This window comes from Dinoponera quadriceps, unplaced genomic scaffold (assembly GCF_001313825.1).
Source record: "Dinoponera quadriceps isolate SergipeBrazil2010 unplaced genomic scaffold, ASM131382v1 scaffold558, whole genome shotgun sequence".
Taxonomy (NCBI): Eukaryota; Metazoa; Arthropoda; class Insecta; order Hymenoptera; family Formicidae; genus Dinoponera; species Dinoponera quadriceps.
Window position 1 is genome coordinate 4442 of NW_014554665.1, and position 21134 is coordinate 25575.

Sequence of the window (21134 nt, forward strand, 5' to 3'; positions counted from 1 at the left end):
GAGCATATATATATATATATATATATATATATATATATATATATATATATGTTTATATATAATAAGTAAATATGTACATCACAGAATGCTTGTTGCATTTCATTCTTCTATGTTGCGGATACACAAGATTCGATATTTGTATAGTTTCGTCGGACGGAGTAGGAAAATTTAGTCGGCGACATTGCGCAGCATATTAAAATACGTTACAGATGCTTTAACAACCTGAAATATAATATTGCGCGGTTATTAAATTATTACTTTAAGAAATACAGCATCCCTGGTGCGTCAAGTTTCAACTTGTTTAACACGTAGAAGATATTTATAAAATATGGTATTCTCTCTCTCTCTCTCTCTCTCTCTCTCTCTCTCTCTCTCTCTCTCTCTCTCTCTTTTATATATATGTATATATATATATAAACTCGCTATAACATGTTGATGAAAAAATAATTTAATATTTTCATAATTGTCACAATAAACGATGGATAATGAATGTAGCTGTTGTGTTATAATTGCAGATCTATAAACAAGTACGTGAAATCGTTCGATTAAATCTTACATCACCAAATGTCTTGAATGATAGGTCCATGATCTTTCCAGCAGTGATCTTCGTGGGTGAATTCGACATGATCATCACCAGCACGATCCCGCGCGCCTTTTTATCCGGAAGACGGTACCACTCGAGATCGCACGATGTACTAGCTACTTTCTCCGCCTGTTATTATTATTATTGTCAAATACATGTAGAAAAATTGTATGAATCCATAACAATATTCTTCCAACAATATTAAAAAATCGTGTCATCACCGATATTCCTTTAAAAGTGAAATTATGACATACATGCATGAGCAAATATTTATCATATAGCATCCTCGTCCATTAGAAGAATCTCTGATTAGTGTAAACTTACCTGTACAGTGAGCTGCTCACCAGTGTAACAAAACAAGAACATGTTTATCATTAGAGATGTAATTGTTATAAAATAGGAGCACATAGCTATCGGGTTGCTATTCTCCCATTCCTATAAATTTAATGTATTATATAATACGCTATTTGTAGTTACGGAAAATTTTAAATAAATTTTTGTGGATAAACAAATTAACACGCACAAATGTACTTTTATGCATAACGTTTGCTGAAACACTATTTTCCTGAAGCATAATTCCCGTGCGTAATATGTAATATTACAAACCATTATTATACAATATCCCAGAATGCAGACGATTATCGTGCACCCCATTAATTCGATCAAACATGCTTGTTGTAGAGTATGCTCTACCAATTGCAAAAAGCTGAAATGTAATTATCAATGACATCAAATCAACATTTTCTGTGCTCGTGTATACGTAAAAAAGAGAAACGAAATTATAAAAATAGATATAATCAATATGTAGAATATCGTACGAATTTTTATGAACGAGTATAATTATGGTTATTTGATGCTAAGCCTTAAGTGGACGATCGTGGCTAATAAATGATACAATTTGTATGCATACTCGAAGTTTTAACTCACTTTCGTACTCTTATTTGATGCTCGACCATTTCGGCCAGTCTTCTGTCCACGTCATATTTCTCTTCCCACCGCTCTTCAACCAGACTTCTCATCAGCTCCATCAGAATCTTCAGCTGGCCGCAAGCGTGCATCGCGAAGACAGCCGCGAGACCGCACATACCCACCGTTATCGAATAGGTAACTATGCCGGACAAAAACTGAATGAGAAAGATCGTCTCGTAAGCAGGGCTGACTTGAATATCAAAGAAAACGAAATAAGCTGGACAAGGCAAGGGTTTGATCGTGAGGTTCTGCGGGGTGACGATCTTCCCTTTGGACAACGGCAAGATCGAGCGGAAGGAGAGTCCGCTGCCATACATGAAGGCCCCGCAAAGCGCGACCAAGCGTCTACCGGTCTTCGCGGATTCGATCATCGTGTCCCGCGCGTCCACGCTCATCGTGTTCTTCCAGTCCTCCTCGATGTGTTTCAGGCAACGCTTGATCTGCCCTTCACGAAATATCAAGTTGCCATATTTACTGGTGGCCATGAAGCCGTAGAAGATCAGAGGGATCGTTTGAATTCGTACGCGCGTCCTCTGCTCGATTAGCCAGAAGAGGAGGCCGGGAATCAAAACGCAGTAGAGGAGAGCGTAGGAGATTGTGATCTGGACAAACTTGCGGAACTTTTCACCGATGGATCTCTTCCGGTTGATGGACGGCCAGACCCCGAGCAGACCCAGAACGTTACGTGTCATTTGCGTGATGTACATTATATCATCGTGATAGTGTTCGTTGAACGGCATGCTTCTTCGTGTTGCAGATCGTCGCGCGCTGGAGAGTCACTTGCTGACGCGAGCCGTCGCGAATTACCAAGAACAGCATTAAATCTTGACGCGTGCTGGATTACGACTGACCGTTGCGAGAAAAAGCCGGCAATAAAGTAAATTTGCCGTTCGGCCGCGCTTGCGCGCCTTAAAGATTCAAATGTTGCGTGAAAGGGAGAAAGTTTGAGAGCGGCCAAGTTCGCATGCCAACTTAGTCAATCCCCGCGAGAGTCGAGGTTGCTTTTCGCGGAAAATATCTTTTCTAGTCGCCGGCCCGTGTATCCTTTTTTCAAAGAATCAGAAATACAAGTGACTTCAACTTTGCTCTTTCCTGAATCGAAACTCACAATTGTAGCCGTAGGACGTTGACAGCGAGCAATAGTTCCGATTGCATAATATAGAATATCTCGACTTTCTTGGGTGCGAAATTCAACGAACGTGGTGACTTCGATTTTACGCAAAACGCGTTGTTGAATTGAATAAAAAGTGAGATTACGTTTATTTCCGTAGGAGGTCTCACTTGCTACGATAAGTGTTAGAAGAAAATATTTCGTAGATTATATAGAAGAAACCACGTATAAATTTGGCATGTTTATTTCTTATAACGGAATTTCGTAATGTAATAATATTGTTCTTATATGTAATATTCTTGTATATTTAACGATAGTATGTGACATGTTTGAGTTAGTACTTGTTGTATAGTTACAGTAATATTTCATACTTACTTTCTCATGAATACTTACTTTAGTAAGTAAATCTTTTTAATTGCTTTTACATTTATTGCTAATGTACAATAACAATAACAAATCTTCGTCAACATATTAAAATATACATATTGCCTTGTTATGTAGAAATTCAACATTACATCTCTGGTTTTCTATTTTTTGTTATTTATGCGGTAAGTTGTCGAAGCATGTTCAAATAGACTAGAGAAGATTTAATCACCTAAAAATTTATTTTCGTGCTTTTGAACAGCCGTTTGTGACATCATTTGCTACTGGAAGATCACTTATCAATTATTGTTTCATTTCCGAAACTCTGTGGAATATAAGTAATATCGTTACTTACGTCATCGAATGTTCTGAAAGATAGATCCATGATTCTCCCCGCGGTAAGTTTTGACGGGACGTTTGACGCCATTGTCACTAATATCATATCTCGCACTATATTCGTCGGAAGACGATACCATTCGAGCGTACAAAAAGTCAAATTTACCTCTTCTGCCTGTCATAAATGATTGAGCCTGTCATAAATATTATTATCGTAACTTGAAAACCAACGTTTTTATTTCCGCTTAAGAAACAATAATTAGAATATAAAATAAAAATATGTATGTTTAATCCAATAAAAATTGTAAAAATATATATTACTATATGAAAGTGGAACTTATTTAACAATTAACAGTTCACCGAATGAGCTCATTTCTGTGTCCAAAATGATATTGCTTATCTTACAAAATAAACATATATGAAAATATGAAGTTGTTTAATTATAAGATTACCTGCGTCGTCACGTATTCCCCGATATAACACAAAATAAATATGTTAATAATAACAGACACGAGACCAGCTATGTATGAAATCAGAGCTGTCATATTTTTATCTTCCCATTCCTGAGAATGAAACTGATATGTAGTCGCGATCATTGGTACATTCGCTAAAACTACACTCGGATAGTATGCATTTATTCGTTTTGCATACCATTATTACACAATATCCAGAAAGACATATGATTATGGTACACCCCATTATTTCGACTAAGCTACTGTAGCGCAATGTAGCTTCCACCAGCAGTAAGAAACTAAAATGCAATAAAGCAATCAGGCACGTTCCCGATTTAGTCAAATAGCGGTTAAAACGCGTTAAAAACAAGCAATGTCCGAAATTATAAATATCTATAAAATGTCTACAATCTATAAAATAACTTCAATCCTGTTCATGCATGACCAAAATTACATAATATGATAAAATAGGAGAACTTACTTTCGTATCCTTATCTGCTGTTCAATTATAGTAGCCAGTTTTGCAGCGACGTCCTTCTGCCCAGAGTTGCTCTTGTCAACAAGATCTCTCATCAATCGCATCAAGATCTCCATCTGAGCACACGCGTGCAACACGAAGAGCGCGGCTAAGCCGCAAATCGTCACCGTAATCGTGTACATGACGAGGCCGCAAAGACATTGCAGAAGAAACACGATTTCATAGGCCGGGCTGTTCTGCGGGTCGAAGAAAACGTAATAACCAGGACAGGATAGCCATCTGATTGTAACGTTCTGATCGTCAACGATCGTCCCTGTCGTCAATGGCACTATCGTATTGTAGGAGACTCCACCGCAATACATGAACGTGCAACATATGGTGAAGAGCCGTCTGCTGGTACTCGCTTTGATCATCATCAGGTCTCGCGCGTCCCCGATTAGCATCGTTCGCCAGTCCTCCTTGATGTACCGCAAACAACGTCTGATCTCACCACCGAATGTTAGTAAGTTACTGTACTTGGCGATCGCCATGATCGAGTACAGAATAGGTGACATCATCTTCACCTTTACTATCGGCTCGTCGTCAGAGAACGCGTAGTAAAGCACACCCGGCACCATGTCGCAATGAAGGAAAAAGTAGCAGATGAACACGAGGAGAATATTTGATATCTTTTCGATCGTATTTGGCCGTCTATCGGTCAACGGCCAGATACCGAGTGTGCGAAGTACGATGCGACTCTGCTGAAGAGCGTATTTCACATCCTCCCGATAATGTACATTATTGATTATCATCTTGATAATTACAAGGTCGTGAAATTTTTCTACGATTTAAGGCCGGGACGGTAAGTTTTTGTAATGTTGAAATTATTGTAAAATTGATCTGCGACAGCGTTGGAAAAAACGAACGAGCAAAAACGCCAAACCAAAATGCTCAGTTAGAGTTAAAGTGAGGGACATTCGGCTTCGTTCGATTTGTACATGGCTCGAGTTTGCTGCTTTCAAGTTAAGTCCTGGTTGTTGATCGCTGACTCACAGGAGACATAATGTCGCATGTCTCGGTCGCGACATGCGCATGCGAGCATTATAAATTGAAAAGCTACGCAGGATGCATTCAATCATTGAAGCGAGTTTTGCGAGTGATCTTGCACGCGACGTGACTTCGACAGGTGCGCTTGCAGCAGTAAATACCGTGGAAACTTTGACTTTGTAACTCGAAATATTACTTTCGAAGTGAGTAACTTTCGAGGAGGGTAAAGAAAAAGAACACGTCGACGGTTCTATTAAGCAACATTACATCGAGATTTATTGGTAAATAGAATTCTTATTTACTCTTGACAGTAAAATTATGATTTTTATCATAGAGGAATATCTTTTGGCAGCCAATGCAATCGATTGTTATAAATTCTTTATTTATATCTTTGCGTTTTAACAAGGGAAATAATTTATCAAGTGCTGTACTAACACGTGATTTTCCTGGAGTTACTTAAAATAATTTTAATACAGCTGTTTCAAATACAGCAATAATTTTCGAAATGTCGTCTCAGCACGTTTACGTTCTCACAGCGTCTCGCGAGGAAAATTCACGGAGCAAATTAAAATACGCCATTGACGTCTTCAAAATCTGCGACACAATATCCCGTTCTTAGTACAAAGATTAGAGACCTTTTCTAGATAGAAGTCTTATTTGAAAACTTTATAAAAGTTTACTTTATAAACATCTCACTGTAATATCGTAACACATAGCTTAGGGAGATTAACGTCAATAATTAACAGATTAATGTAATCGGTATGAAACTCGGAACTGCTATGCTCCGATATATTAATTATGTGTTACATAAAACCCAAACCGACATTACTCACGTCAGAGAATGTGCTCAGAGTCATCGTCATCATTTTCCCGGCAGTGATCGCGGTTGGGTATCGAGATATCGTGATCGGCAGGACGAATTCAACCGCTTTCTTGGGAGGCATTCGGTACCATTCGGTCGCATAGCAAGTAGTACCCACCATCTGACAACGCTCTGTGAGCAGATCACCGATATAGCAGAATATAAATACATTAAAAATAATCGACGCGAGTGCAAAGACGTACATGGAAATTTGTATAAATGATTCATTGTTATTCAAGTCCTGTGAATCAAGAAAAAAATGTATAATTGCAGTACCGATATTCCTCTAAGGAACTTGAACAGCCTCGATACGTATAAATCCCATTTAAATCGCTACAGAATTTTTACGGAGATTATTTAACGTACGGTTATAATGTAGTAGCCAAGAAGACATATGTTACACGAAGCATTTATGAATTCCATGAGACATATCTCGGTGAATAAGCCACTCACATTAGAAACCATTCTAGAAAATCGTGGAAAAATCCGTGAAAATTCAAAGTGTCGCTACGAATTATAAGTTTATGACACCGAATCATTGCAGTTAAATATAACGGTTGCGATAAATTTTTCCAATGTCCTACTTACTTTAACAGACGCAGATGTCGGCTCACTGCAGTAGCAATTCGACCGTCGATAGAAGCGCCATTGTGCTTACCACCGTCGACAGTTTCCTCGAAGAAAGCACCCAATATGTCACATTGGCCGCATATGTGCGTGACGAAATGTGCCATTAAGCTGCAAATACCGCAGAACGCACTGTAGACAGTGAAACCGGACAAAAATTGCAAGCAGTATACGATCTCATATGCAGGGCTGGCCTATACGACAACAGAACGATTCAAATAACAAGTATGTAAAATATAATAGAAACTTATCAATGCAAAGATTTCAATATGTTATTCCATTGCCTCTTAACACACATTTCATTCAACTTAAATATAAAAAATCTTTAAGAATCTATCAATATCATAAGTGAAAATGGAATATTATCTATATATATATTATCTTATATATGACATCAAATGAAATTGAATATTAAGAAATTTTAATAAAAATGCAGTTATATATGTTTAATAATATGATTTTTAAAGGAACAGGAAAGTAATATGATCAGGAAATACCAAGTAACGATATGACTCACCTTGCGAGTTGGATCGGAAGTTTTACCTGGGAATCAAATACGAGGAATTCGCAGGGCGACGGATGCAATCTTATGGTGACGTTGTCCTCAGTGATTATGTTAGGTAAGGCCAACGGTAGCATATAGAACAGTATACCGCAACTGAACATGAAGACCACGGAAACGATACCGAACGTGCGACCTAGTCTAGCATTTGCCAACATGATCTCTCGGTCCTCAGAGAATATCGCGTGTCGCCAGTCGTCGGCGACGCAAACGACGCAGGATTTCAGCTGATGCTGATGCCACAGCAGTAGAACGTACCTCGCGAAAATCGTCACCGTGAAAATTAGCGGGCACATCGTACGAAGTATCAGGATAATACCCCATTTCTCTTTGACGATAAGCACAATCCACGGCACGATGGTGAAAATTTGAAGGGATATGGCGATTGTCATCAAGACCTTGTGCAAAGCGATCTTGGATCTCGAGGTCTCGTCGTCGGATAGCGGCCAAGCACCGATCGGCTTCAGCAGGCAAACGCTTATCTGGATAGCATAATAAAAGTCCGCGACATGCGACTTATTCTGCCCCGTAGCGTCACCGACGAGCGTGTGCGCGTTTTTTCGTCCACAGTCGACCATTTCCATAACGTAATGCCGCCACCGGCTCGATCCTGACTGCCGATCGCGAAATCAGAAATGCGGATTTCCTGGCAAGAAGCATGCGCGGCCCATGCGATGAACTCGCCAGTCTCCGTCGCTACGGTCGCGCATGAAAGTCGCTTTGATGACATTCGCAATTTGCATTTTGTAATATATTCGATTAAAAGTTTATAGGGAAACAGCAGCTGCGATTTGAACATACCGCGAACGGATGAAAGAAGTGGCTGTGTCACGGTATCGGGGGAAACTTCTCTGCTCGGGGAAAATCGTAAAGTTACTTTGATAATATACGTAATTCTGGTGTTTTCCGATGTTTTTCACGAAAAGCTTTGCAATATGTCGATCATGAAGATCTTTTGTACAACTTTATGGTTTGCGTCAACTCTTACTTTTTCTTTACGAATGTCAATTCTATATTATTCTTAACAAATTATATTACTGGATCCAGAGTTTCTTTCGCAGATGATTAATAAAATAGAGAATTTTCTGGAAAATGTAGCTTGTAATATATTAACCTTATTCATTTACATCACCAAATGTTTTGAATGATAAATCCATGAGCCATCTATGACCCAAATCTTTCCAGCGGTGATCTTCGTAGGTAAGTTGAACAAATTTGCAAACCAATTTATTCAACCTCCGGTCGAAATTGCATTTCATGGAAAATATTCTTCTGTTCGTCGACGCATGTACTCCTTTTTCAAAGAATTAAAATTAGAACTACAAGTGATTCCAAATTATTATTTTATAATTTTGTTCCTCCCTATATCAAAACTTGCAATTGCACCCGTAGGACGTTGACAGCAAGCAATAGTGTGTGCTTGTGATCTTGACGATTATACTTAGGAAAGACAGCGCATAAAATTGGTACATTTGCTTCGTAACAGTAACGAATGTTTCGTAATATAATAATATTATTTATATACCTTGTATATTGAGCGGTGATCTGTGACAAGTTTAAGTTAGTATTTGTTGTACGATTACAGCAATATTTTATACTCACTTTTCAAGAATATTTTAGTTTCTTTTTAATTGCTTTTACATTTATTGCTAATTTATAATAACAATAATAAATCTTTGTCAACATATTAAAATATACATATATTGCCTTGTTATGTAGAAATTGAATATATCCATCTTTGGCTTTCTATTTTGTTATTTATTCGGTAACTTGTCGAAGTATGTTCAAATAAACTACAGAAGATTTAATTACCTAAAATGATGGGTCGAGTTTTTGAGTAGTCGTTTATTATTAAATCGTTTAATACTGGAAAATCTTAAAGTCACTTGTCAGTTATTTTTCCTTCTCACAACTTTGTTAAATAAACATAATACCATTGCTTACGTCACCGAATGTCCTGAGGGATAAATCGATGATACTCCCAGCTGTAACTTTTGGTGGGACGCTTGACGCCATTATCACTAATATCATATCTCGCGCTACGTTAGTCGGAAGACGATACCATTCGAGCGTACAAAAACTTAAATACACTTCTTCTGCCTGCCACAAATTATTAAGAGTGTATCATAGCTGGGAAGCAGCATCTTTACATTTACTTAAAAGATCACTGTGAATGTGAATGTTAAAGGAAATATATATGTTTAATGTACAATGAAAATTGCGAGAGTATACACTACTGTGTATGAAGATGGAATTTTTTCTAGCAATGAATAATTTACCACAAAGAGTTTATCATTGTGCCCGAAATCGTATCGCTTATCTTACGAAATGTATCATATGAAAGTATCGAGTAATTGAATTACAAGATTACCTGCGTCCTCACATATTCCCCGATATAACACAAAGTAAAAATGTTAATAAAAACGGACACGAGAACAGTTACGTACGTAATCAGGGCCGTCAGGTTTTTATCTTCCCACTCCTGAGAATGAAATTAAGTTGTAATCGCGAACATTGACATGTTCGCTAAGAATACACTAGGACAGGGTGCATTTATTCGTTTTGCGTACCCCTATCATACAGTAGCCCACAAGACATATGATTGTGGTGCATCCTACTATTTCGACTAAGTTAGCGTAGCGTAAGGTAGTTTCCACTAGATTCAAAAAACTAAAATTCAATTATCACATCCTTGAGTTAGTCGTGAGAAGTAGCGATGAAGAGGGGCGAACGAATAACGTGCAACATTCACGAAAATTATAAATATCTATAAAATATGTGCCTTTGTACATTCTGCAATCCTACTTGTCGTCGCTCATATATAACCGAGATAACAAGACATGATAAAATAGAAGACTTACTTTCGCACCCTTATCTGATGTTCGATTATAGTAATCAGTTTCGGAACGACATCCTTCTGCCTAGATTCGCTCTCGTCGATAAGATCTTTCATTAGTCGCATCAAGATCTCCATCTGAACGCACGCATGTAGCACGAAGAACGCGGCTAAGCCGCAAGTCGTCACCGTAATCGTGTACATGACGAGGCCGCAAAGGCACTGCGAAAGAAACACCAGCTCGTAGCCCGGGCTGCTCTGCGGATCGAAGAAAACGTAATAACCGGGACTGGATAGCGCTCTGATCGTGACGTTCTGATCGGTGACTATCTTCCCCCTCGACAATGGCACTATCGTATTATAGGAGACCCCGCCGCAATACATGAACGCGCAACATATGGTGAACAGCCGTCTAGTGGTACTTGCATTAGCCATCATCATGTCCCTTGCATCCCCGATGAGCATCGTTTTCCAATCCTCCTTGACGTACCTTAAACAACGCCTGATCTCGCGTCCGAAGATTAAAAAATTGCTGTACTTGGTGATCGCCATAATCGAGTACAGAATAGGCGGCATCACTTTCACCTTCACGATCGTATCGTCGTCGGAAAATATGTAATAAAGCACACCCGGCAGCAGGTCGCAATTGAGGAAAAAGTAACAGATGATCACGCGGAAAATACTTGATAACTTTTCAATCGTGGTTGGCCGTCTGTCGGTCAACGGCCAGATGCCGAGCACGCGAAGCACGATGTGAGTCTGTTCGAGGACGTATCTCACGTCCTTCTGATAATATACATTGCGGACTATCATCCTGGTAATTCTGGCGCGGTCGTGAGATTTCTCCACAATTGAAAGCCAAGGCAATATGTCCTTGTTATTCTGATAATATTGAGATACTGGAAGTTAGTATCTACGATAACGGTAGAGAGAAGAAACGAGCAAAAATATTAGACCGAAACGCTCAGTTGTCCTCTCGAGTCGAAAATGAAGGAGGTCCGGATTTGTTCGGCTCGAGTTCGCTACTCGCAAGTTAAATCATGATTGTTGAACGCAAGTTCGTAGGAGACACGATGTCGCATTTCTCGGTCGCAACACGCGCTTGCGCACATTAAACATTGAAAAGCTCCAGGATGCATTTAAGATAATCATTGAAGAAAGTTTCGCAAGTGAGATCTTGCACGCGACAGCGCCAGGTGGTGCAGTACGCCGTACGTGAAAACTTTGACTTCGTAACTCGAAATATCAGTTGCAAAGTGAATTACATTCGAAGAGGGGAAAAACGAACAGTTCGATGACACTATCAAGCAACATTTTGTCGAGATTTATTGGTAAACAGAATTTCTACACGTTGTAAATAGTAAAATTATTATTTTCATCACACAAGAACAGACGCTTGATATTTCGATCCATTGTTAAAAATTCCAAAGTTGCGACTATGATGACTCGCAATTTGTATTTTGTAATATGTTTGGTTTAAAGTTTGCAGGGAAACAACAGCGATTCAAACACAATGAGGTAAAAGGGATGACTGCGAGGACTGTATCAGAGGAAACTTCTGCCCGGGAAAAATCGTCAAGTTACTGATAGTAAATAATTCTGATCTTTTCTAATATTTTCCTCGAAAAGCTCTGCAATATGCCAATCGCGCAGGTCTTTTATATAACTTCGTGATTTGTGTTAACTCTCACTTTTTCTCTGTAAATGTCACATTATTCTATATTATTTCTCATAAATTATATTATTTAATTAGTTTCTCCCTTTCATAGATACTTAATAACATTGATATACAATCTCCTCGATATGTGACTTATAATACATTAATATTAATCATTTCTTGTTAAGAGTTCTACAAAACGTATTTACATGACTCCTCACAAGGAAACTTCGCGAAGCAAGTTGAAGTACGCCATTGAAGTTCTTAAAATCTAAAGAATATTACATCGTTATTACTTGCGATTTTCGAAATTCATAATGTTAATTTAATTCGAAATTATCTGTTTCATTAGATTCACTTACATTAGAGAAACTGCTCATGGTCATCGTCAGCATCTTGCCGGCGGTAAGCTCAATCGGATAATTTGACATAAGAATCGAAAAAAGCAAGCTGCGCGCCTTATTATGCGGCAATCGATACCACTCGATCGCGTAACATTTAGTGCCTACCTTCTGGCATTGTTCCACGAGCATTTCGCCGATATGGCAAAAGATATATATATTAAAAGTAATGGATATGAAGGCGAGGAAGTACGTGGAAATCTGTAACATCGATTCTTGATTTTTCCAGTCCTGCATATACAACAGTATTAGAAATGCAGTTTATAAAAATTACAATAACCAGCATTTGTATCTTCATTATCTTTCGGAGGCGCTGATCAACGAACGTACCATAATTACATAATATCCGAGTAAGCATATATTACTCGAAGCATTTAAGAATTCTGCTAAACATATTTCGTTCATTACTTTGTCGACGTCGGCAACGAATCTGGAATATTACGCAACTCACAACATTGCAAATCGAGGAGGACCGAGACTTGAAGATAAAGAAATGATAACAGCGGTGGTGGTGGATAAATGATGATAATATGCTCACCTGAGAATTCGTAGATGATATATTACCGCGGTGGCGATCCTCTGATCGATGGTACCTTGATTTCGATCACCGCCGTCGACCAACTCGTCGAAGAAATACGTCAGTATCTCACACTGGCCGCACACGTGAGTAACAAATTTGGCAGTTAAACTGCAAGTGCCGCAGAACACAGTGAACAAAGTGAAACATGACAGAGATTCCATTACGTATACCGTTTCGTAAACTGGGCTGGCCTGCACGTCAAGCAATATATCATCAAATATGTCAATATATCATATATAACATAATTGTGCAATGATACATGATAATGTTTCCCGCTCACAAATTATTTAGGCCAAACATTGACTCTTAAAAGATTCCTTTAATATATTCCGTGAAGAAGAGAAACTGAAACACGAGCATTTTCTTGTTTTTTTAAAACAGAACCATGGGCATCTCAATTGTAAAATCGAAGGCATGACACGAACGCAATTTTCAGGTTTCAATTTAACGAATGAAAAATCCAACATCGTACATTGAATTGACCTGGGCGTCCAGTATGAGCAGTTCGCAGGGGTTGGGAAACGGTCGGATCGTCACGTTGTCCACGGAAACGATCGGCGGCGCCACGAGGGGCACGATGCAGTAAAGTAGACCGCTGCCGAACATGAAGGACACCGAGATCATTCCAAACCAACGTCCCGATTTAGCGTACGCCAACATGATCTCGCGATCTTCGGCTAGCGTGACGTTACGCCAGTCTTCGGCAACGCGTTCGATGCAGAATTTGATCTCGTCTTGGTGGAACAGCAACAGCAGGTATCTCAGGAAAACCGTGACAGAGAAGATCAGCGGACATGCGGTCCTGAGGATCTCGTAAAAGTCGCATTGCGCGGTACATATGTAAACGATCCACGGGATGATCATGAAGAGCTGGAGAAACGTGGCGAGGAAGATCGACGAGGCGCGCACGACCGTTCCCAACGCGGTGTCCTCTTGCCTCAACGGCCAGACGCCGATCGGCTTCAACAAACACAAGCTAACTTGAGCGGCGTAATGAAAATCCAGAAGCTGTGGGTCGCCGTGCGTCGGTTTTGACTTGCCCATCATTGCGGCCGCTGTGTCGCGTAGTCCGCGACCTTAATGACAACTAGATGATTGGTAGTCAGCTTGATGGTCACGGGCTTGTTGCTAAGCATGCGCAAGATGCACTTGTGGCGGTCTTCCGACCGTGATGATTAGAGCGCACCTCGACTATTCGTGACGTGCACTTTGTAGAAAGTCTCGGCGAGGAGTATGGAAAGAAAAAGTGTAGTCATAAGCGGGGGGATACTAATGACGCTTCGAGAAACTTGAAAATGCGAAGGGCACGCGCCTCACTGCGCGGCTGCAAAGTTAGTCGTCGGCTAACTCGGAGTTACAGTTCGCAGTTGTTCGCTGTGATCGCGCTTCTTTTCGCGAAAGGGGAGATCCGCGACCGAGAGTTCGTGTCGTGGTACTGAATGTTATCTTGACGAACAGCTGGCGACGCGCCAGACCGCTCGTCGTCTGACTCACAAACGTTGCCTCGGTTCTGTGATAAAGTGACCTACGCGCAAACGTAAGATGATGAGTGTTGTATTTGATTGAGTGAAGGTACGAAATTAGTATGTTATGAGATAGTCGATATTTTGGCTGATGTTTGTGTACAGTGGCGTCTTATGACGCGACCATTCGAATGAAGTTGAAGTACGCCGCTGATGTTTTGCATACCTGTGAACATTCGTAAAGTGCTCAGACGGACAGCCGAAAACTTGAACTCGCAGGTTAACTCAGAGCGACGTAGAGTTCTACTCACGTCGCAGAAACTTTGAAGAGAGATGTCGAACATCTTGGCAGCTGTCAAGGTTGACGGACGGTTCGACCTGACCATCACCATAATTAGATTGCTCGCGTTTTTGGCCGGCATTGTGTACCAGTCGATGAAATACGACGTCTCCCCGACCTTCTCGCTCTTTTCGATCGCAAAAGATATTAGATATAAGTCCGTTTGACCAGCACCGTAATGATTATTCGTTAAAATAATAACGATCCGCATAGCGCTTACCTCTTCTTTAAGACGATCGCCGATAACCGATAAGGTGAAGACGTTCACCAAAATGGAGATCATTAGGATGAAGTATATGACCATGCCGAATAATTTATTGTCCTCCCATTCCTGGAGTAAGCTCGCATGAAAAGAAGGTACGCGATCTGACTTTTATACAATAAATCGGTAATGAGGGAATCTCAAATTACCTTCAAGACTCCGTACTCAAGGAAACATATTATAATGGTGCATCCGACCATTTCCGACAGAAAGACGATATTTAATGAATTTTCGATCATTTCGACAAATCTGTATTAAATGTCATTACCGCGTTAAAAATCAATGTAGTTTTTGTTAATAAAATCAAGACACGAGTTGCAAGCAATTGTACTGCAACACACACACATAAATCGCATAAAAAAAGTTATACGCAGAAAAAAGTGTTAGATTTAAATAAACAATTACTTCAATATTCCTTAGCAAAAGTTTTTCACTGAATCAAATAATATTTACTCGATCCATATAAAATATTTTTCAAATAAATTACTCAAATAAAATATTTACTTGATCTAAATAAAATTGATTTAATCGAAGCAAAAATTTGCTAAAAATTTTGGAATAATTACTTATATTTGAATCTGGCACTTTTCTGTTTATTTCCTTTACGTAAAGCCCCGTTTTATCTACGTTATCTTCCATCGTCTCGATAATATTAATTTAATGTTGATTATTTTTCATCACAAAGCTAACACATTTTTTCGCCACAACACTAAACATGTGCCGAAATTACGAATTAATTGCAAATGACGAGAGTTGAAAAAATTCTTCCCGACCTGAGGGCTCGCATGTGTTGCGTGATTACTCGACTGAACCCTTCGTGCAAGTTATCGGTGCCACTTATGACTATCGTTTCCAGTTGCCTGCGCGCGACCTCGAATAAACAGCAGGCGTGCATCACGCAGGTGGCGATTAAACTGTAAACGCCGCAGTTCGTGGAGAGGATGATGGTACTGAAGAGAATCTGCGTCACAAAGAGGATCTCGTAAAACGGCGAGTTCTCCACCACGAAGAAGATATAGTCGCTGAGGTATGGCAATGGCAAATGCGTCGTGTTGTCCTCCTTGACGATCTTGTCCGCTACCAACGGCATAATTATGTGGTAAGGCAACGCTCCGCCATATAACAATCCCATATACATCATTGTGAACTGCCTGCCAACCTTGGCGTTTCTGACCATCACCATTCGGTCTTCCTCGCACTCCACGTCTCTGTATTGTATCTCCATCTGCTGCAGGCAGTGCCTGATCGCGTCTCTGTTGATAATCATCGTCCAGAACTTGATGATGCCGAGCAAACTGAACACCTGGGCGGCTATCACCTTCATGTATCTGGTCAGATCCTCCGCGTCGAAGAAGGTGTAGATGATGTGCGGCACAAGCAGAAAGCACATCAAGCTGAATATGAAGCTCGTCTGAAGAGCGGTCTTGATTTTACTGAGCGTGGAGTCATCCCGGTAGAGGGGCCAAATGCCAACAGGTGTTAACAAGAATTTGGCGACTTTCACCACGTACTCCGTGTCGGACCTGTAATTGATGTTCCGAAATAACGCGCGGCGACTGACCGATGACATTCCCGCGTTTTTCATTTCCTTTTCTTAATTGCTGGATCGTGCACACCGTGCTTTCGATTCCGACTGAAGGGCTCGCACGCGATCTCCGAGAGTTAACCGTGGGCGCCTGCGTGCGGAAGGTTTGCTTTCCGCGCAACTTTGTACGAGAGTTATCTTCTAGAATCGCCGCCACCATTTTTTCTACGGGAAGGAAAATATATGTAATTTCAGCGCACACGCAGGCGCTGTAGAATAAACGACGGACGGAGAGACGAAAGCTTTGTTGCATTGTCGGCAGCGATCAAGAATCGGTGCCGACAGTGCTCGGAGTATGAAGATACGATAACGTAAATCTGATTCAAAAATATATCTGACGTTTTGTATAAATAAATTATAAATATGTTATGTTATTTGTAAGTTATTTTTATTATTGTTAGAATTTGCCTGAAGAATAAATCTTAACTGGGTTTGAAATTAACGTGTTATATAGATTGTGGAATATTATGTAATAAAGTAATTCTCTGTTTTTATGTTATTTTTAATTTTTTTTTAATAAAAATGTTCAAATCTATAGATTATTACACACAAGTGATCATCAAACGGCGAATAGAAGATATCTGTGCAACTTACATATTCCGTGTAAATCACACATAGATGCAATGCGAGTCATGCGAAGTGTATGCGGAGCATACGAGATGCAAATGGGATCTGCGGACAGCTGTTATTTTTGTTCCCAGCTGTGTCTATGTAAATTTGATGACAAAACTTTACTTTTTTACGATTCAGCAATTTCACCAGCAGCGTCATCATGGATAAGTCATTTTACTTGGAACATACTCCATGTGAACAAATTTTACTGCAATCACGATGATTACGAGATGTGTGGTATTTCAGATTATTCGCGATTTTATAAAATCTTTAGATGACGTTCGAGGAAAAATACATGTTTCGAAGAGGGGAAACGATAATGACGTTTCGGTAAAGTTTGACGCGGAGGATACGCATCACGCGATTTTCGAGTTAAACGAAACTCAGAGGTATAGTTTCAATAAATTTCTCGCGGAGGGAATCTCTCGTGGATGAAGATTTGCGTGACGTATATGACTGATAGCAGTACAATTTATTATTCAACAGACTGGAGAGCGTGATAGTTCTCCTGAAATAAAATTGAAAAAAATGGTAAGTGAGATATGTTATATACGATGAAGGGATTGTGACAACATGGCATATTTTATGTATCTTATAATACATATATATATATATATATATATATATATATATGGTAGTCGATAAATCTTGTACGATGATATTCGTGAATTATACAGTCAGCGCTCGTATAAAATTGAAGTACGCCGCTGACGTTTTGCAGACCTGTAAACTTTTGTAATTAAGAGTTGGTTAATTGATTTTCAAATAAACGTGACAAAGCGGAGAGTTCACCTCGCAGAATCCTTGAAGAGAGAGGTCAAATATTTTTGCAGCGGTCAACGTTGACGGGCGGCTTGATCTTGTCATCATCAAGATTAAATCGCTTACGATTTTTGTTGGCAAGGCATACCACTCGATGTAATATGACGATTCTCCTACCTTCTCGCTCTATGCCAGAAATATAAATACCGGTCGACTAATCGCGATTAATACGTTTCTTTTAATTTTTATATTACCGACAGATACGCGATGTGTGAAACGATGAATATCATAAAATGTCATAAGTTATAAATTCTCTAGTGTAAAAATATTTTGCTGAATCTTTACCTCTTTTTTAAGACGATCACCGATGAATGTTATAATATAGACGTTCACGAACATCGATGTCATTAGAACGAAATACGTGCTCATACCTAAGATTTCTCCGTCTTCCCATTCCTAAAATGCACTTGAAGCAATGAACGAAATTGGTAGATAGATTTTATCACACGGGTATAATATTTAACGAAATATACCTTGATTACTCCAAATTCCAAGAAACATATAATAACAGTGCACCCAACCATTTCGCATAAAAAAACGACGTTCAATGATTTTTCAATCATCTCAGCGAATCTATGATGTATTTTATCACGCATAAGTAAAATTAACATAATTAAGACATGAAAACGAATGTTTTCCTTACGTTCTAATTGCTTCTACTATATTTATCACATTTTATACGATCTAATAAAATAATTATGAATAATTCAAGAAGAAAAATAGAAGGTAAGAGCTAAACGCTAGAAGGGATGTTTCGGTCCTTATTTTTTGGATTCTCTTCAAGTTAACAATAGTAAATAAAAAAAAATAAAATTAAACGTGATCTCGTTCTACATCGGCGTCTGGCTCTTACTTGCTTTTTACTTCCCTTTCTGATTGTATATGTTAAGAATATTTATATTTTATAATGGTAAGAAAATTCATACAAGATGCTTAAAAATGTTTCTCACCTGATGGCTCGCATATGATTTTCAATTACTCGGCCGAGTCGTTCGTGCAAGTGATTGGTCCCATCGTTGAGGACCATCCCTATTTGCCTGCGAACAACCTCGAACAAGCAGCAACTGTGCATCACGCAATTGGCGATCAAACTGTAAACGCCGCAATTCGTGGAGAGGATGATGCTGCTGATCAGGATTTGCGAGACGAAGAGGATTTCGTAGAATGGCGAGTTCTCCACCACGAAGAAGATGTAATCACTCAGATACGGTAGAGGTATCTGCGTCGTGTTGTCTTCCTTCACAATTCTGTCCGCCAACAACGGCATGATGATGTGATAAGGCAGTGCGCCGCCGTATGATAATCCCACAAAAATCACCGTGAAGAGCCTGCCGATTTTGGCGTTCTTCATCATCACCAGTCGATCCTCCTCGCATTCCACATCTCTGTACTGTATCTCCATCTGTTGCAAGCAATACCTGATGCCCTCTCTATTGATAATTATCGTCCAGAACTTGATGATGGCGAGCAGACTAAACACCTGAGCGGCAATAACTTTCATGTATTTGGTCAAGTCCTCCGCATCGAAGAAGGTGTATATCACGTGCGGAACGAGCAGAAAGCACATCAAACTGAATATTACGCTAGTCTGCAGGAAAGTCTTGATTCTATCGGAAGTGGAGTTACCGCGGTAAAGCGGCCAAATACCGACGGGTGTTAACAAGGTCTTGGCTACCTTTACCACGTACTCGATGTCGGACCTGTAGTTGAGGTTTCGAAAGAGTGTGCGATCGTTGCTCGTCGACATTGTCCAGAATAATATTGTCGTAACTTATAATTTTTCGATAACGTTACACGTATGTTCTTGATGAGTGACGGACACGGGCGTCCTATCCTTCGACAGTCAACCAAGTGCAAAGTTTTGCCTTCCCGCGTCTGCGTACAAAGTTGCGTACAAAGTTTGCCTGACTTTTTCCACTGCGATTTTCCATGGACGATCTTCTATAATCAACGGAACTTTTAATAGCAAAGAAAATACATGCGATTTCAACAAGAAACGCATGCGCCGTGGGGACGTTTTTGATTTCTTCCACTTCGCTCTACCATGTCGGCTGAAGATATAGAGAGAGATCTTTCCGTCTGTAAGAAGTTAGCCTCCCACTTTTTGAATTTATTCATTTCGACAATTGTGTTGATTTGGGTTAAGTGTATGCTGCATTGTGCTCGAATGATAAACTTGTGATACGAAAAATGCGCGAGAAAAACAAGTGATTTCTCACAGGCGATCCTTCCGAAGGACGACGCTCGGAACATAAGCAGATCCGCGCGAATCAGAAATTGCGTCGTTGAATTTCGTAACGCAATGTCGCTCTTCAAGCTCTAGAAGATAATATACGACGTCATAGATACGGAATAGTAATGTAAAAAGACAGATCTGAAAAATGTCCGCGCTTCCGTGCAAATGTGGCATAACGTGCGAGCAGTGATTCAAGTGAGCACTCGACAAATCTATCGATAAGATGATAGATTCTCACATTCTTTCGCATTACAAAGAAGCTTGATCCGCGACGATTAGTGCAGATTGTTAAATTCCAGAAGCGATCGCGGTGTAAAGCCATTAACGTCATGTCCGTCATCATGCGGAACGATCGTGATAGTGAGTGTTCCTCATTACGACGTGAGCGAACGTTGAAATACCTGTGTGCACTTTTAGCAGGTACGGCATGGCAGATGCCAGAAGGGCACGATGACGATGTTCGCCACGGAATACGTTAGTTGGTATGATAGTTGGTACCTCTTCATCGACCACGCAAATAGCAAATAATGAGCCAGAAGATGTGCGACATTAAGTAATGTCACTATTACTACATCGCTGTGTATGTCAAACTGAAGTATATCGTATAGAGAGATGTAAATATATTCGTAGTCGTCACATGATGGTGTAAATAGCACAAATATATTCCGTGATTTTGTCTGACAGAAATAAACATAATATAAGAGAAAGTGTATTAAATGAAAAAATTAATGAATCTTCTTCACTTGAATATATTAAAACTTGACGCTTACGACTTAAAACTATGATGACAAAGAAAAATTCGAGATAATTTCTTGTTATCTATTGGTATTTTTATTATTTAAAATTAATTTCAACAGATAACCATTTCTTAATTAAATGTTAGGAATAGGTATAATTATTTATTATTGATTATACATATATTTTCTTTAAGTTATCATCTATCGGCTATGCTTCCTTTAAAAGTAATTTCA

General features: G+C 39.5%; 6 protein-coding genes across 6 annotated transcripts; all 6 read right to left on the minus strand.

Moving 5' to 3' along the window:
• Positions 1-168: 168 nt before the first annotated feature.
• Positions 169-2292, minus strand: LOC106740658 (odorant receptor 13a-like). The gene is made up of 5 exons (XM_014611920.1): positions 1511-2292; positions 1190-1289; positions 908-1018; positions 557-712; positions 169-222 (listed from the first exon to the last, which is right to left on the minus strand). Exons 1-5 carry the CDS (start codon positions 2290-2292, stop codon positions 169-171), a joined length of 1203 nt encoding a protein of 400 aa, XP_014467406.1.
• Positions 2293-4291: 1999 nt separating this feature from the next.
• LOC106740659 lies at positions 4292-5083 on the minus strand. Its single transcript, XM_014611921.1, has one exon. The coding sequence runs from the start codon at positions 5081-5083 to the stop codon at positions 4292-4294; it is 792 nt and encodes a 263-aa protein (XP_014467407.1).
• A 1454-nt stretch (positions 5084-6537) lies between these two features.
• On the minus strand, positions 6538-8396 carry LOC106740660. The gene is made up of 3 exons (XM_014611922.1): positions 7351-8396; positions 6769-7001; positions 6538-6646 (listed from the first exon to the last, which is right to left on the minus strand). Exons 1-3 carry the CDS (start codon positions 7945-7947, stop codon positions 6538-6540), a joined length of 939 nt encoding a protein of 312 aa, XP_014467408.1. The 5' UTR covers positions 7948-8396.
• A 731-nt stretch (positions 8397-9127) lies between these two features.
• On the minus strand, positions 9128-13890 carry LOC106740661. The gene is made up of 9 exons (XM_014611924.1): positions 13316-13890; positions 12802-12951; positions 12594-12693; positions 12225-12494; positions 10231-11087; positions 9940-10039; positions 9741-9851; positions 9314-9469; positions 9128-9181 (listed from the first exon to the last, which is right to left on the minus strand). Exons 1-9 carry the CDS (start codon positions 13888-13890, stop codon positions 9128-9130), a joined length of 2373 nt encoding a protein of 790 aa, XP_014467410.1.
• Positions 13891-14478: 588 nt separating this feature from the next.
• Positions 14479-16478, minus strand: LOC106740662 (putative odorant receptor 85d). The gene is made up of 5 exons (XM_014611925.1): positions 15682-16478; positions 15058-15157; positions 14867-14977; positions 14618-14773; positions 14479-14532 (listed from the first exon to the last, which is right to left on the minus strand). The coding sequence occupies exons 1-5, from the start codon at positions 16476-16478 to the stop codon at positions 14479-14481; spliced, it is 1218 nt and encodes a 405-aa protein (XP_014467411.1).
• A 1296-nt stretch (positions 16479-17774) lies between these two features.
• Positions 17775-19674, minus strand: LOC106740663 (odorant receptor 13a-like). The gene is made up of 5 exons (XM_014611926.1): positions 18878-19674; positions 18401-18500; positions 18213-18323; positions 17898-18053; positions 17775-17828 (listed from the first exon to the last, which is right to left on the minus strand). Exons 1-5 carry the CDS (start codon positions 19672-19674, stop codon positions 17775-17777), a joined length of 1218 nt encoding a protein of 405 aa, XP_014467412.1.
• Positions 19675-21134: the final 1460 nt, after the last annotated feature.